The sequence below is a fragment of the Typopeltis vanoorti genome, chromosome 1, assembly GCF_054136105.1.
Source record: "Typopeltis vanoorti isolate ZY-2024b chromosome 1, IOZ_Tvanoo_1.0, whole genome shotgun sequence".
NCBI classification, from domain to species: domain Eukaryota; kingdom Metazoa; phylum Arthropoda; class Arachnida; order Uropygi; family Thelyphonidae; genus Typopeltis; species Typopeltis vanoorti.
The window spans coordinates 38,519,505-38,538,272 of NC_143549.1; the positions used below are offsets into that span (position 1 = coordinate 38,519,505).

Genomic DNA, 18,768 nt, shown 5'->3' on the forward strand with positions numbered 1-18,768 from the left:
ACTCTTTCATTTTTTCTTCAATAATCTTTGTGTATTTTAGTCTACAGTTCACATCTGAGAGCTGCTCAACTTTTATTCGCTTTAAAACTTTCTTACATGTTATTATTTTCAATATGAAATTCAATTTTATCCTGCTCAAGACTAAATAGTGATCACTTCCAATTTCTTTTTTTTTATATATATAATTAATATAATTTTAATAATAATTTTATTTTAATTTTAATAATAATTATTATTATTTCAATAATAATTTTAATATAATTAATATTAATTAATATAATTTTAAATATGGGAATCATAAAGGTCAAATGAACAGCAGCTATGCTTCACACTGTTTATGTGAGATGCACAAATGGTTTACGCTTCATGGTGATATTAGATTATCACTGACAAATACTAAAGGGAAACATGGATAATTTGAATTTTGATATGATTTTTAAATACAGCCATATAATATGCACAGAAATCAGAAAACGTAATGACTTATGAAATTATTATTTTTCCAGACTGAACCCAAAGAAAGGCTGATATAACTCATTTTACTTACTTATTATACAGAAATTACAACCTCATTTAATTATAATCATACAAACTGTGAAAGCTATGGCAGAAAAAGGGACATTCAGTACATTGTCAATACTGTTTCCCATTGTATATATTGGGCAAAAAAAAAGTATAAATTACACAGGCCCGCAATGGAAAAGTTGTCTGAGAAGTAATAATTGATTCTTATAGATTTTTAGGTGCTGAGTTCAGAAAAAATAGTTTCATCACCCACCAATTTTACCCAATTTCTAATTTCATCGTTTTTATTAGTAGTATCTGGATTTAAATTTAGCGCATCGGTATTTATTTTCATTCTCCTTTATTTACAGCTAATTAGTTGTATAAGTGCTTTTTTGAAATGCCTTTTTATGGTAAGTAAAGAAATTTCTATGAAACTTCTCATTCTTAAGATAGGAGATAGAGGGAGAAATGCAGATAAAAGCACAGGTGGTTACTTTGCATCTGATTCGCCGAGATAACAGATGACTTTCCTGTTGTCACTGACACATTTTCTTGTGATTCTTTAGTTGAACTTTAGTCGTTGACTACTAAGGTTATCATATTTCTGAAAGGTGGCATATTTTCTAAGTTAGTGTGAAGATTTAATTTAATGTGTTTGCAGTTTTTTAATTTTTTTACGTAGTGTTGTATAATAGTATTGATGTCATTCGTTAAAATTCGTTTAACTGTGTGTGTTTTAAGTGGTGTTTGTAATGGCTTCAAGAGGTTGCAAATATTCACCTAACATTTTCTGCTACATATGCAGGGAGTTAGTGGTAAAAAAACAACGAAGAAACATTACAGATTTCATGAAAAAAGTGTACTCTGCATATTTTGGGATGAAACTTGGTGACTTAGATAAGTCATGGGCATCATATAGTACGTTCCATTTATGTAGAAGAACTTAGAAGGTGGTCGAAGGAAGAACAAAAATCTTTCTGTTTCAGAATTCCCACGGTATAGCGGGAATCCTGCAACCATGCCGATGGCTGTTACTTCTGTTCTTTGAATGTTCGAGATTTTAATGTGAAAAATAAAAAAGACATTTCTTATTCTAATTTACCATCTGCAATATGCCCAGTGGAACATGGTCCTGAAATACCCGTGTGAATACCTCCACAAATTTTAGAAGAACCACTCAGCAGCGTTTCAAACGAAGAAGTTGAAGATTTCAATGATGAAGAATACAAAGATAATGGCCCAACTGAACTTTTTTTTCCCACAGACCAATTTAAAGGACTAGGTCAGAAATTTCGGTCTTCCTAAGGAATCTGCAGAACTGCTGGGTTTGAGACTAAATGAAAAGAATTTGTTAGCCCCCTAGCACTTCTTTCTCATGGTTTAGATATAGAGAAAGAGATTTTCTTCCTTACTTTTCAGAGCAAGGTGATTTAGTTTACTGAGCGATATTCCTGGACTGATAAGCAAATTTACGTAAAATATGAAGTCATCGATTGGAGGTTGTTTATCGATTCCTCAAAAAGAAGTCTCAAAGCTGTGCTTTTCCATAATTACAATAAGTATGCTTCAGTACCAGTAGCACATTTCGTGCATTTTCGTATCATTTGAAAGAACAATACGAAAATTTAGCCTTCATTCTCAGCAAACTTAAGTACAATGATCATGGATGGACAGTTTATGGTGATCTTAAAGTCATATGCATGATTTTGGGACAACAAAGAGGATACACCAAATACCCGTGATTTTTGTGCAAGTGGTACAGCCGAGATTGACAGCAACACTGGATCAATAAGAAAGAGTCACATTAGAACATGTGTTACACGAAACTTTGGTTGCTCGGGAAAAAATCCTTTTACCCCCTCCCCTTCACATAAAGCTGGGATTGATGAAGCAACTGTCAAGGCTTTGTCAAAAGAATGAGTGTTTTTTAAATACAACTGTGCAAAATTTCCAGGATTATCTACAGCAAAATTGAAAGAAGGTATTTTTATCGGTCGGGACATCAGGAAACTTATGAAGGATAACCTGTTTGAAGAAAAAATGGCAACTGTTGAAAAAGAAGTGTGGAAGTTGAACTGCAGGATAGAGAAAAGAGCAGATTTGAGGCTATTTAGTGTGAGATAGAATCTAGCAGAACAAAATATACAATTGGGTGCTGCTATAGACCAGGTAATGGAATAGATGGTGGGGATAGTATGCATAGGCAAATAAAAGAAATGCGTGGAAGGAGGGTAATAATTATGGGGGATTTTAATTATGGTAACATTGACTGGAAGGAGGAGAGGGCACATGGGGGGAAGGAATTGGATTTTGTGCAGTTACTAAGGGACAACTATCTGCGACACCATGTAATGGAAAATACTAGGGGGCAGAGAATGCTTGACCTAGTAATCACATCTGAGAATGTGGCTGTAACAAACATGACCATGTTGCCACCAATTGGTGAGAGTGATCATAAGGTCATGACTTGGGAGGTGGCTTAAGGAGGGGAATATACAATTAAGATAGGGTACATGTGGAATTACCGGGGTGGTAAGCATGACAAGCTTAGGCGTGTACTTGACTCAGTGCCATGGCATGTAAAACTGCAAGGGCTGGATGTTGATAATGCATGTGAGGTGGTTAAGAAGTGTTTCAAGGAGGCAATGGTTGACTGTATACCAAGAGGCCAAATAATAAATCAATCATCATCCAATTCCTGCCATATACCATCAAAGGGTGTACAGGATATGATAGTACTCCATGAAAAACAATTATATCATTACTAACTTCCTATCTACAATTTTCCTCCAAATCAGTCTGTTACTTGTCAAGACTCCAACATTATCAGATCTTATATTTCTATCGTCTAAGGCACTATGTGCCGTATCAATCCACATATATATCATGGTCTTCCCCTGGGTCATTTTGCTGCCAACCTGGCAGAGAACACTTGTTTTGCTAATCTTTCTTCCCCCATTCTGTTTAAGTGACCATACCACTTGAGATTAGCTCTGCTAACGCATTCCTGGATGTTGGCAATGTCAATTTCTTTCCTAATATCCTTGTTTTTAATATGATATTGCCATTGATGCCATCTGTTCACACCTCTAATCTTTCTCAGGACTCTCATATCTGCGGTCTCTAGTCTTTGGTCAAGTGTTTTACTTCTGACCCAGCTCTCAGATCCATAAGTTAAAACTGGTTTGAACACTGTCTTGTATACAGCTAATTTAGTGTCCCGACTAATTTCTCTCTTATTCCATATGAATTTATTCAATTGACTTCCCACCATACCAGCTTTGCTGATTCTGTTGTCTATTTCTAAATTTAATTTACCATCTTCAGTAAAAATCGTCCCTAAGTAGCTAAAATGTTTTACTTGTTCCACAGGTTCTCCATTCACAACACAGTTGACATTTTCAATTATTTTCATTCTGCCTATTTTCATTGTCTTTCTATTGCTGACCTTCATACCATATCTATTACAACAGCTATTCAATTTAGTCAGAGAATCTTGCAGACTTGTAGTGGATTTATTTATAAGGATAACATTATCCGCATAAAACAAAGAGCTGACATTAACATCTCCAATTTTAATATCATGTTTAATACCACTTTCCTTCATAATGTGATCCATATAGATGATGAATAACGGAGTTGAAAATGTACATTCTTGTCTCACACCAGATTTAACATTAAACCATCTTCCTGTACTTCTTTCAATTCTAACTGCTGACTTACAACTCAAATAAAGACTAAGTATTGCTTGATATAATGCCCCATTGACACCATATAACTGTAGCGTATTGAATAGCTTCTCTGTTGGCACCTTGTCATATGCCTTTTCCAAATCGACAAAACTTAAATACAGATCTCTGTTATATTCCCATGCTTTCTCGACTATTTGTCGTAAAGTGAAGATCTGTTCCTGACAGCCTCTATTTGGCCTGAATCCAGCTTGTTCTTCACCAAGCTTTTCTTCCACAATTCTTCTCAACCGTTTCTCAAGTATACTTGCATAGATCTTGCCAGGAACACTCAGTAGGAAAATACCTCTGTAATTGTCACATTCAGTTTTATTTCCCTTTTTATATATGGGTGCTATCAGAGCTCTACTCCAATCATCAGGAATTTGTCCCTGTGTCCAGGCTTTCTGAACTATGGTGCAGCCACTGTAAGACTCTTATACCACCATACTTCAGCATTTCTGGTCAAATATCATCTACTCCTGCTGCCTTTCCACATTTCAAGACTTTGATGGCTTTTTCTACTTCAAGCATGGATATGTATTCCTGAATGCATGCCTGGTCAGTGTTTTTTACCACTGTGTTGTCATCACTGCTTGTTTCATTTAGCAGTTTTTCAAAGTAATTACTCCATACTTCAAGGATATCTTTTTCTCCCATTTTCATGTCACCTTTATCATCTCTATCTCCTTTTACAGCACTCTTTCCTCCATTCTTAAGCTTCTTCAACAACCTCCAGAATATTTTCCACCTTCTTGATATTTATTTTCTATATTCTTTACAAAGTCTTCCCATGACTTTTGTTTAGCTAGTTTTACACAGTGTTTAGCATTCTTGCATTTGTCTCTATTTTCTCTAAGAGCACAAGCTGATGTATTTGACAGGAACTTTTGATATGCTCTCTACTTTTCCTTCACTGCCTCTTTAACTTCCTGTGTCCACCAGGGAGTTCTGATTTTTTTATCCTTACACACAACCTCACCACATACCTCTCTGGCAGAATCAATCAATGTTTTCTTCAGAGTTTGCCACTGAATCTCCAAGGTTTGATTCTTGATCTCAAACTCTTTCATTTTTTCTTCAATAATCTTTGTGTATTTTAGTCTACAGTTCATATGGTCCCACAGAACCTTCTGTGGGACCATAGGCACAAATAAGTCTCATTGTCCAGTTTCCCATTCTCATATTTGCCCACATTACTTTAATTGAGACTGACTGCCATTCAAGAAGATTAGCTTCATATTTTGTGTTGAATACTATGGCTACTCCTTCTTTTCCTTGATTGTCATTACCTGAATATAACATTTTGTATTTATTGCTCAAAAAGATCTCACCAGATTTTGTCTTTTTTGCTTCAGTAACCCCTATTATGTTGATCTGGTACTTATCTAATTCCTCAGCTAGCTCCATTTCTTTGCCATTCAGGCTTCTTATGTTGATAGTACCGATCTTTAACTCTGGTGATGTTGAATTGTGGTTTGTTTTCAGATTTGTTCCAGTAGCTGACTTTTCGCTGTTCACCCTGGTTCCCTGGCGAAAACAACAGGGGCCTTGTTTAACTCGGCAACGCACCAGCCGGAATGAAATTTTGTCATGTCGTACCATCATTTTTTATTTTGGTTTAACCAATAAGAATACAATTTGGTCAGCTAAATCCCAAATTGTCAGCCCATCCTCGTTCGTTCAGTATCCAAGTAGATACCCAACAGGGTGCACCACGAGAAAGTGAGGATTGGACATTAGGTCAAAAGCTCTGGTCGGTTCTCCGCATTCCTTTAAAGGCTATGTGGAGGACTGCTCTCAGTTAGGGGTTAAATGGATGAATAACACCATTAAGCTCGAGCTGCAAAAAAAAGAAACAATTGTGGAGGGAATTTAAGGAGAAAGGTGACCTGCAGGTGCAGGAACAGTATATTCATTTTACCATCATTTTTTATTTTGGTTTAACCAATAAGAATACAATTTGGTCGGCTAAATCCCAAATTGTCAGCCCATCCTCGTTCGTTCAGTATCCAAGTAGACACCCAACAGGGTGCACCACGAGAAAGTGAGGATTGGACATTAGGTCAGAAGCCCTGGTTGGTTCTCTGCATTCCTTTAAAGGCTATGTGGAGGACTGCTCTCAGTTAGGGGTTAAATGGATGAATAACACCATTAAGCTCGAGCTGCAAAAAAAGAAACAATTGTGGAGGGAATTTAAGGAGAAAGGTGACCTGCAGGTGCAGGAACAGTATAAAGCTCAGGCCAGAAAGGTAAAAAAGGTGGTAAAAAAAGCAAAAGCAGATTATGAATGAATATTGGCCATGCAGGCTAAAGAGAATCCCAAACAGTTTTTTTCAATATGTTGCAAGTAAAAGGAAAAATGTTCATGGCCGAATGATTTTAAAAAATGCTGAGGGTAGGGAGGTAACCGAATCATTCGATATAGTGGAATTACTGAGCGAGCACTTTGCAAGAGTATAACATCCAGGTGGTGACATTGCAGAAATGAATAAACCAGTAGATTATACAGGAATTGTGGTGAATGAAGTGGAGGTAAATAGTCTATTACAGAACCTCAATGTCAATACATCTGTGGGATTGGATGGTATACCAGCTCGTGTCGTACGTGAAGCGGCTAAAGCATTGTCAGTACCCTTGACCATTTTGATTAATTTGAGCCTCGGGTCTGGTCAGTCCCAAGGGGGTGGAAAGAGGGGAAAATAGTTCCGCTGCATACAGGTGGTTCCAAGGCTGCTGTTCAAAATTACCGGCGAATCAGCATAACAGGAATCATTATCAAGCTCTTAGAGAAAATAGTCAAGAGGAAAATACAAGATTGGATAGATGAAAATGGGATACTAAAATCGGGGACAGCATGGTTTTGTGAAGGGTAGATCATGCCTCAGTAACTTGCTCACATATTATAACACAGACGGCTGAACTGGATAAGGATAATGGGTTTACAGTGACTCTACTGGACCTTGCTAAGGCCTTTGACAGGATACAACATGGAATTCTAATCAGTAAAATGCAGCATATGGGGATGGATATAGGATTGGTGAGATGGATATGAGGGTGGTTGACGGAGAGATATCTCAGAGAGTGGTTTATTCAGGAGTAGAGTCCAAAAGACAGCCTGACTAATGGTGTGCCACAAGGATCTGTTCGTGGACCACTGCTGTTTAATTTGTTCATTAATGATATAGGAAAGGATCTGAGAGGAACTGTTCATTTGTTCGCGGATGATGCAAAGTTGGGTAGAGCAATAGTGAATGCACATGGTGTCAAAATTTTGCAGGATGATTTTGGATAGATTGAAGGACTGGGCTAAGGAGAATGGATATCAATTTAATGTGGCAAAGTGTAAGGTTATGCATTTTGGGGTGAAAAGATTAGCAGCAGTTTACTACATCGGTGGAACTGTACTCCAGGAAATTGATGAGGCGAGAGGTTTAGAAGTGTTGGTGGTTAAGGAGTTGAAGTTTAGGGGGCACATTGCAAAAGTGGCTAAATCAGCTCATCAAATCACTTGGTTGCTGAAGAATACTTTGACGAGCAGAGACGAGCATGTTATTGTTCCTCTGCATCGAGCCTTGGTAAGACCTCATCTCGACTACTGTGCCCAGATTTGGTCACCTAGGTTTCTTCTTGATGGGGAGGAGGTTGAGAGGATACAGAAGCGAGGAATGAACCTTATGAGAACAGGTTGAGGATTTGTGGGTTGAAGAAATTGGTTGATAGACGGAGGAGGGGAGATATGATCGAGACATTCAAATTACTGAAGGGTTTCTATAAGATGAATTCAGAAGATATTTTTGAGAACAAGGCAGGTGGTGGGAGGACTAGTGGACATCCATGGAAGCTGGGCAAGAGTGTGGTTAGTAAGGGTGTTAGAGCTGGGGTCTTTACTTTTAGAGTGCTGAATGAGTGGAATAAGCTGCCAGAGTCTGTATGGGTGCTGTGACAGTGAATGAGTTTAAGGCAAGGTATGATAGATACTGTGTGAATGTCGAATAGTTGTGATGAAAATAATTTGGGGCCTACCTCAACGAGTCAAAGGACTCCCTGGAGTTGCCCGTAATTATAATAATATTTAAAAAACTTGTCTATATCAGTGTCATAAACACGTCAGTTAACATACATAAAACTTAGAAAATAAAAACAGTAACTCATGATAAATGACAACGTTCAGTTGGATTATTTCACACAATAACCAATCATAGCCATTAACAACCTTCTGGTTGCTACTGTCTCAGCGCAAGCAAGCACACACATACACACACAGTCTCACCTTCTGAGCCATTTACTGGAATACTAAGGATTTGACACGTTGCACCATCTGCACATCAGTTTAAACAGCTCAAAGGTGTCTGTACGTGACTGCATAGTCGGGCTATTAATGTGAATGTAATGTTTACGCATCTAAAAGTGTGCTCTTCATTAATCATTAGTATATTGTGTTTAATTTAGGACTCACACGAAGCCAAGAAACAATTATGGGAGTCTTTAACAGGAATAAATGCCAAAACATAATATCAATGATATTGCTACTTCATGGGTTGCACCCAAAATAATCGCCTCTGACATACACATGATTATCCCAGGTGGTAGCAAAGGTATATTGGAAATATCGGTCGAAGACAGAATTCAGAAATGGGTAGATAATAATATGATACTCTATTTGGAAACCATAGTATTGTGAAGGATAAATAATACCTTAGTAATTTAATAACCTTTTCATCACAGAGTGACATCTGAGTTACATAAAGGAAATGACTACATGATGATACTGATGGATTTTGCAAAGATGTCTGACAGGATACCACATGGAACTCTGCTATGTAAATTGAAATAAAAGTAATTGATTTAGGGTGCTTAAGGGTCAAAGCTGTATAACTGAGAGGAGACCTCCACATAGTCTTTAAAGGAATGCGGAGAACCGACCAGGGCTTCTGACCTAATGTCCAATCCTCACCTTCTCGTGGTGCACCCTGTTGGGTATATATTTTGATACTGAACGGACGAGGATGGGCTGGCAATTTGGGATATAGCCGACCAAATTGTATTCTTATTGGTTAAACCAAAATAAAAAATGATGGTACAACATGACAAAATTTCATGCCGGCTGGGGCGTCACCCGGTTAAACAAGGCCCCCGTTGTTTTCACCAGGGAACCAGGGCGAACAGCAAAAAGTCAGCTACTGGAACAAATCTGAAAACAAACCCCAACTCAACATCACCAGAGTTAAAGATCAGTACTATCAATGTAAGAAGCCTGAATGGCAAAGAAATGGAGCTAGCTGAGGAATTAGATAAGTACCAGATCGACATAATAGGGGTGACTGAAACAAAAAAGACCAAACCTGGTGAGATCTTTCTGAGCAATAAATACAAAATGTTATATTCAGGCAATGACAATCAAGGAAAAGAAGGAGTAGCCATAGTATTCAACACTAAATACGAGGCTAATCTTCTTGAATGGCAATCAGTCTCAAGTAGAGTAATGTGGGCAAATATGAGAATGGGGAACTGGACAATGAGACTTATTTGTGCCTATGGTCCCACAGAAGGTTCTACTAAGGTAGAAGTGGAGGAATTTTTTGATGCTTTAGAAAAAGCAACTGACACAATGAAAAACGAAAAGTTGGTCCTTGTTGGGGATCTAAATAGCAGAGTAGGAAATGATTGTGAGACATACAAAAATATTTTGGGAAAATTTGGAGAAAAGAGCAAAGCTAATACTAATGGCAAATACCTGTTGGATTTCTGCTCAGGACATGGACTGGTTATTACTAACACCATGTTCCAACATAAAAATGTGCACAAATTCACATGGAGAGAAGAGGCTAGAAAAAAGAAGAAAAGTCTCATTGACTATGTTATTGTTGATAGTGATGTTTTCTCCATGGTGCAGGACACCAGAGTGTACAGAGAATTTGAAATTGATAGTGATCACTATTTAGTCTTGAGCAGGATAAAATTTGAATTTCATATTGAAAAGAATAACATGTAAGGAAGTTTTAAAGCAAATAAAAGTTGAGCAGCTCTCAGATGTGAACTGTAGACTAAAATACACAAAGATTATTGAACAAAAAATGAAAGAGTTTGAGAACAGGAATCAAACCTTGGAGATTCAGTGGCAAACTCTGAAGAAAACATTGATTGATTCTGCCAGAGAGGCATGTGGTGAGGTTGTGTGTAAGGATAAAAAAATCAGAACTCCCTGGTGGACACAGGAAGTTAAAGAGGCAGTGAAGGAAAAGAAGAAAGCATATCAAATAAGTCAGCTTGTACTCTTAGAGAATATAGAGACAAATGCAAGAATGCTAAACACTGTGTAAAACTAGCTAAACAAAAGTCATGGGAGGACTTTGGCAAGAATATAGAAAATAAATATCAAGAAGGTGGCAAAATATTCTGGAGGTTGTTGAAGAAGCTTAGGAATGGAGGAAAGAGTGCTGTAAAAGCAGTTAGAGATGATAAAGGTGACATGAAAACAGGAGAAAAAGATATCCTTCAAGTATGGAGTAATTACTTTGAAAAACTGCTAAATGAAACAAGCAGTGATGACAGCACAGTGGTAAAAAACACTGACCAGGCATGCAGTCAGGAATACATATCCATACTTGAAATAGAAAAAGCCATCAAAGGCTTGAAATGTGGAAAGGCAGCAGGAGTAGATGATATTCGACAAGAAATGCTGAAGTATGGTGGTATAAAAGTCTTACAGTGGCTGCACTGCATAGTTCAGAAAGCCTGGACAGAGGGACGAATTCCCGATGATTGGAGTAGAGCTCTCATAGTACCCATATATAAAAAGGGAAATAAAACTGAATGTGAGAATTACAGAGGTATTTCCCTACTGAGTGTTCCTGGCAAGATCTATGCAAGTATACTTGAGAAACGGTTGAGAAGAATTGTGGAAGAAAAGCTTGGTGAAGAACAAGCTGGATTTAGGCCAAATAGAGGCTGTCAGGATCAGATCTTCACTTTACGACAAATAGTCGAGAAAGCATGGGAATATAACAAAGATCTGTATTTAAGTTTTGTCGATTTGGAAAAGGCATATGACAAAGTGCCAAGAGAGAAGCTATTCAATACGCTGCAGTTATATGGTGTTAATGGGGCATTATATCAAGCAATACTTAGTCTTTATTTGAGTTGTAAGTCAGCAGTTAGAATTGAAGGAAGTACAGGAAGATGGTTTAATGTTAAATCTGGTGTGAGACAAGGGTGTACATTATCCCCTCTGTTATTCATTATCTATATGGATCACATTATGAAGGAAAGTGGTATTAAAACTGATATCAAAATTGGAGATGTTAATGTCAGCTCTTTGCTTTATGCAGATGATGTTATACTTCTAAATAAATCTGCTACAAGTCTGCAAGCTTCTTTGACTAAATTGAATAACTGTTGTAATAGATATGGTATGAAGGTCAGCAATAAAAAGACAAAGACAATGAAAATAGACAGAATCATTGAAAATGTCAACTGTGTTGTGAATGGAGAACCTGTGGAACAAGTAAAACATTTCAGCTACTTAGGCACAATTTTTACTGAAGATGGTAAATTAAATATAGAAATAGACAACAGAATCAGCAAAGCTGGTATGGTGGGAAGTCAATTGAATAAATTCATATGGAATAAGAGAGAAATTAGTCAGAACACTAAATTAGCTGTATACAAGACAGTGTTCAAACCAGTTATAACTTATGGATCTGAGAGCTGGGTCAAAAGTAAAACACTTGACAAAAGACTAGAGATCGCAGATATGAGAGTCCTGAGAAAGATTAGAGGTGTGAACAGATGGCATCAATGGAAATATCATATTAAAAACGAGGATATTAGGAAAGAACTTGACATTGTCAGCATTCAGGAATGCGTTAGCAGAGCTAATCTCAGGTAGTATGGTCACTTAAATAGAATGGGAGAGAAAAGATTAGCAAAACAAGTGTTCTCTGCCAGGTTGTCAGGAAAGCGACCCAGAGGAAGACCAAGATATAGGTGGATTGATATGGTACAAAGTGCCTTAGATGATAGAAATATAAGAACTGATAATGTTGGAGTCTTGACAAGTAACAGACTGATTTGGAGGAAAATTGTAGATAGGAAGTTAGTAATGATGTAATTTTTTTATATAGTACTATCATATCCTGTACACCCCTTGAGGGTACATGGCAGGAATTTGATGATGATGTAATTGGTTTAGATATGAGGGTGGGTGGGTGAGGGTGAGATACCAAAGAACAGCATTCTGAGAAGAATTTGGGAGAAAGAATGTGACCAAATGTGCACCAAGGCTATGTGCTTGGATCACCACAGTTTAAATTGTATATAAATGATATAGGAAATGATTCAAAGGAAATATTTAATTAATTGCTGATGATTCAAAACTGGGTAGCATAATAATTAATCAAGGCAATGTAGAATGCTTGCAGATGATTTAAAATAGACCGACAACATGGTCAAAAGATAAGAGGTTAGTGTTTAATATGGAATAGCATAATGTTATGCATTTTAGGATGAAAAGAGTATGAGCTGTGCAGTACACTGATGAAACTATACTCCAGGAAACTGATGATGTTAGAAATTTGGAAGCGTTGGTAGACAGAGTTGATGCTCAGAAGACATAGTAGGTATTTCCTCTGGATTATTTGGATCCTGAAGAACACATTAACAAACAGAGATAAAGAAGTTATCATTCTCTTTATAATGCCCGATATGCCATTTGGGATTACTGTGCTTAGATCTGGCTAACTGGGTTTCTTGGGAGATGTGGAAGTGGTGGTGAAGATTCCAGAAGCAAGTGAAACATGTGAGTGGTCTGTGGAATGCCCTATGATAACAGACTGAGGGTTTGTGGGTTGGAAAAATTGATTAATAATAGAGAAAAATTTAAATTACTAAAAGGGGACTAGAATTTTTGCTTGGAGAGTAGTGAATGAGTAGAATGGGTTGTCAGTCAATGCATTCAAGGAGAGGTATGATAGATATTGTGTATATAGTGTAGGTCTCCAACAATGAGTCTTTGGACTCCACGGAGGTTTCCATACATAATAATGATTAATAGTGATGTTAAAACATTTCTGAAAAGAAATTTATCAATAAACTTACCTTGTGAATACCTTGATAAACAAAACCAGTTGCCCCTTTTCCCAAGGAGTAAGTAGTATTCCAAACATAGTGCAAAGAACCATGTAAATAAGACATGGCTTATATTTTATAATGCTATAAACAGACAAAAACAACTAATTAATGAAATAAATAAACAATAAACCACCAATATGCTTCATTTCAAAATGATAAAATACTTTAACACTAAAAAGTAAATGGGCAAATTAGGTCTAATACAATTTTTACTGATAAAGAGGATGCCTTAAAAACTTTGTTACTTAAATTTGTTTCAGTGCTTTTTGCTAGCATATTATGATTTATTCATGTATGAATAGAAAAATATCTACAGAAATATGCATATAATAACTGATGGAGATAAAGTATCAAATGTAGGAGAGCAAAGTTTCTCTGTTATGTGCCAGCTGGTAAACGTTAGATGGTTCATGAGTCTCATCATCAAAAAGAATATTACTTACATAACCAAAACTATTTTCTTGGCCTTACTCTTCCTTGGTGTTCAATCACTGGTTTATAGAGAGCATGAGCACTGAACATAGGTGAGGGTGGACATCTAAGTGTCCCAACTACCTCAGCAAACTTTCTTGAACTGTTTCTATTAGAAGTCTTTGCTGGCTTTCTTCAAGAATGACAGTATTAGGAATTGATCTAACAATGTACCTCACTGATTGAAGACATGCTGTTCCAGTTACTAATGATATTAACTGCTTGCTGAATAGTGATGCCCCATGTCTGAGAACTATGTAAATATGGCTTAACCGTTGGACTTGTACAGACCAATTCTGGTATTTGTGGTAATAAGTTTGAATTTCCAGATAGTAGTATGCTTTTATGGAAATGAAGAGTGCATTCTTTTCATTATGTCAGAGTATCAATTTAAAAACCAGGGTATTGAAAATCTTTTACTTCTTCAAAAGTGTGGTCATTTAAATAGTTCTAATGGAACATGTTCATTAGACATATTAAAATAACTTTTATGGCTTACACATGTAACAAAAATTATATAAAATGTTATTCAAAAATTGCAATATATTTCATCCAATGTTATGTGGACATCATCGGGGGGAGACCATTAGCTACATTTAAAATACAAATAACAATAATGAGTCATAAAACATACATGTATTTGCTCGTGTCTTGGTCTCAGTTGAAGTATATGATATTACACTATAGATATTACACAAAGGAACAATTGTAGAAAGTTGAATAGATAAAAAATAATTTAAAAAAAAAAAACTTATGATGAACAATTAATATTGATCACTTCCCAAAACTTAGATATTCGCATGCAGTCTGATCGGTTCAGGTTTGAATGATAGCATTTCACGTTTCAAGGAAAAGATGATCAAATTCGAACTTGCTAGAATGAAGAAGTTTTGTCTGGTTCCGAAGAACACTGTGCCTAGTGTCAATAGTGTTGGATTCCAAAAAATGTAATATAGTCTTGATATTCTTCAATTCTAATCAAAGCACAACAGCCAGTCTGTCCAAAATAGCAAAGAAGACACAAGCAGTGTACTGATAGACATCTGGTAAGGAAAGAGGTAGTAATGTATATTCTGTAGATGGTAGGAAGGAAGACAGTTTCAAGGTTTGAAGGAAGACTGAATTTACGAAGAATCATTGCTACTTATTCTGAAGGTCTTTTAATTATTATTATTATGTGACACCTCCAGGAAGTCCAAGGACTCATCGCAGGAGACATTCTACTTCACTAAATACATCTCACCCTCTCCACTACTACTATTTAATTCTCCTATTATGACACTACTATCATTAATGCCATTTACTGTCCATCATAACCAACAACAGTATTTTTTGTCTGTAAACTGAGTGTGTCCCAAAGGTCGATTTTGTCTAAATGCATTATGAAAAATCCTAATATCAGGAAGAAAAAACTCTGTTACCTCCATATGAGATCAGCTAACTCAATCTTCAACTGAAAAATCCCACATAAAAATTTCCCTCATCACGATGAGAACTGAACCAGATCTTTTCCAATTGAAGGGCACAAAGTTCCACTCTTCTTCCAATTGTGCTACAGAGACTTAAGGTAGGGTATTAAAATTCTTTTCATATTGGATTGTAGTCTAGTAGAAGGATGATAATTATCAATAAATATTTTATTATTATTATCATTATGGGTATCTCCATGGTGTCAGTAGATTCATCGTGGGAGACCCAAACTATCAAAACAATATCTAGCATATCTCTTCTTGAATTCATTTACAGATGAAGAACTTTCAACTGAGTCAGGCAATGCATTCCACTCATTCACCCCCCTCCGGGTGAAAAATCTAGTTCTCACACCCTTGTTAACCACACTTTTCCTTAATTTCCAGGGATGACCTCTTGTTCTTCTATCACTATCACACAGCTGAAATATATTCCCCTGCATCAATCTTATAAAAATCTCTTAGTAATTTAAATGTTTCTATTATATCCCCTCTTCCTATTTGAATGCTAGTTTTGTTGTATCCATTATATATCAGATTGCTGTTAATTTTATTCAGTTCATCTAATAAAAGGGAATCAGAAGAGCAGATTGTATGGGCTCTATGTATAAGACACTTCATAATGCCCATTTTCTGAGATCAATGAAGTGGGAGGATGACAATGTATCTGTCAATAAAGGTTGGCTTCTGATAAACTGAAAATTCAACATGACCTGTGGGACTGGTTATTGAGGTATCCAAAAAGGATAGTTAGTTGGTTATTGGATTCATGCTCAATAGTGAACTTGATATGGGAGCATAAGGAGCTTATTTTCTCTAGAAACTGAAGTAATTCTGACTCACAGTGAGGTCAGAAGGTATATATATAATCAACAAAATGCAACCATATACAAGGCTGAAAAAATATGGTATCAAAGACTTCTTTCTTTAGACACTTCATAAAATAATCAGCTAAGGTTGGTGAGATAGGACTGCCCATTGCTGTTCCTTCTATTTGTGTGAACAACTTATTATGCCATGTAATATAGTTTGCATTTTACATGCCATAATAGTGGTAGAAGGTAAGAGTTGGTGTAGCCAGTGGGATTCCAAAGATGACAACAGAGATGTTTTGCAAGGTAGCAGGTGGAAGGCCAATACAGCACATTACTGGGCACAGTGCATTGCTATCTTTATGTATTTTAGGAAGATCATAGAGACAAGGTGAGTGGGATGATGAATTCATAACTTCTCAACAGCAGTAGTAGTAGTCCATAATTGTGCATTGTCTAATACTTTATTTAATTTATTGATTTGACTTTTTGTAGGATTCCTGCTGATAAAATTGTAGGCTGACCCATCTTTTAATAAAATATGTTAATTTATTTTTATGATGACTCAGTGGTATTCATGACAACAGCAGCATTACCTTTGTCAGCCTTTGTGATGACAACATTGGTGTTCTGGCATAGGGAGCAAAGAGCTTGTACTTCTGAGAAGGGTATATTCAAAGGAGGTGGTTTTTGCTGTGTATAAAATTTGGGCAATCTCAAAATGTAAAAAGGGATCAGATAATTATGCACAGATGAAGCAAATAAATTACATTTTGAAAATGCCCAAATTTTATATTTTGGCAATTTTGCAAATCTTCTTTCAAGCAGGCATACCCACTGATGTGTGAGCCATTGATATAATTGGCCTGCCACCTCTTGAATTGCCTTTAATGCTTTTCTAACTTTAACACAAGTGGGATACCTACTTACAGTAGCAAACAAATTAATCCAAACAAGTTGAATTTTTGTCAAGTTTTGATTTTGGTTTGGTTTTTGTTTCAGTTCACAATATTTTGGTTTTGGTTTCAGTTTACTATTTTCAGTTTTGGTTTTAGTTTACTATTTTGGTTGAGTGCTGCTTGTTTTAATTCTTTTAAATGTCTCCATGATGCATATTAATAGTTAAACAAGTTGAGATTTGTAGTGTTTTATTCATTTTATGTAGCGATAAAATGGATACATCTCCAAGAAAATGTTCAAAAATATGTATTCTTTCTCAACACACATCCATGACTCGAAGATAAATTGCCAATGAGTGTGCTGTTGGTTTGGGTACTGCCAATGCAATTTTAAAGAGATTTAGGAAGATGGGTACCTTTTCTTCTAAAAGAAAAGGAAAATGTGGATGAAAAAGGAAAACTACACTTACTCAAGATCATTTGCTAGTTAGAAAAAACAAAATGAATCCAAGATTGTCTGCTGTAGACCTAAATAGAGACTTGGAAGCTAGTGGAATTAATGTTTCTGACATGACAGTCCACTGAAGATTGTTGGAGGCAGGATGGAATAAAGACCAACCACAGACCAACAAAGAAACAACTGCTGATGAAGGCTGCATCTATGCAGAGATAGAGGCTCGAATGGGCAAACGTGTTCAAAGATTGGACTGTTGAGAAGTAGAAGAAGGTCATATTCTCAAAGAGAGCCACTTCTTTGTCTAAGGAGAGCAAGTACCCAATGTTTGTAAATCAGCAGGTGAGAAGACTTCTCCCACCCAACTGCCAAAAAAGTTGTTCTGTGGGTTGTTTTATGCATGATGGTCCAGGATCACTGTCTGTTAATGATAAGATGAAAAGTGACTAATACATAAAAATATTGGAAAAAAGAGTGGTCCAAGAGAACCAGAAAGACAAAGAACTCATCATCCAACAGAATCTTGCTCCATGCCACACTTCAAAAATAGTGAAAGAGTTCCTCAAAAATCACAACATCCAATTGTTTCAGCAACTAGGTAACTCTCCTGACATTAACCCAATAGAAAATTTGTTGGCTATAATGAAAAAGAAACTTGGAAAATTAAACTGATGCAAAGGATAACTTAATACAATCCATTATAAAAGTATGGTTTCAAAGATATTAGCGTCCATGAATGTGTTAGTAAAGCTAATCTCAAATGGTATAGTCACTTAAACAGAATGAGAGAGAGGAAAGATTAGAAAAGCAAGTGTTCTCTGCCAGGTTGGCAGGAAAAATATTCAGAGGAAGACCAAGATATAGCTAGATTGATACAGTAAAAAGTGCCTAAGAAGATAGAAATATAAATTACTAATTATATGAAGAACCAAAGGCTTCAATTCGGCGACATGAACTTATTTAAGTTAAGGGATATTACATCCCATATTGTTTCCTAGCCGAATAAGAAACTCAAAGAGTTTCAGGCCGAATATAGAATCTGTTCGCTACAAACTTGGTATTAACTAGGTCTACCTACTCACTGATAAGACCTCAATAAAGGTTGAAACTGGTCTGGGTTTCAACCTTCTCCCATAATGTAGAACAGTAATACAGCTCTTAGGAGCTAAGTTCACATTATGGGTAAATACCAAGAATAGTGATCGAAGCTTGTTCCACCCTTACTATGAGTTGCCTGAGTTTGCACTACCAAATGGATCAGGTGTTGCACTATCCAGGTATTTGCTTAAGCTTGGA

General features: G+C 36.4%; 1 protein-coding gene across 1 annotated transcript in view; it reads right to left on the bottom strand.

The window, feature by feature from the left end:
* IKKepsilon (I-kappaB kinase epsilon) overlaps window positions 1-18,768 on the bottom strand; it is a 406,399-nt gene that overhangs the window by 375,429 nt on the left and 12,202 nt on the right. Inside the window, exon 2 of the mRNA XM_090415707.1 lies at window positions 13,335-13,448. Coding sequence (XP_090271833.1) covers window positions 13,335-13,430 — 96 coding nt within the window. The 5' untranslated portion in view covers window positions 13,431-13,448. The remainder of the gene's footprint in view (window positions 1-13,334; window positions 13,449-18,768) is intronic.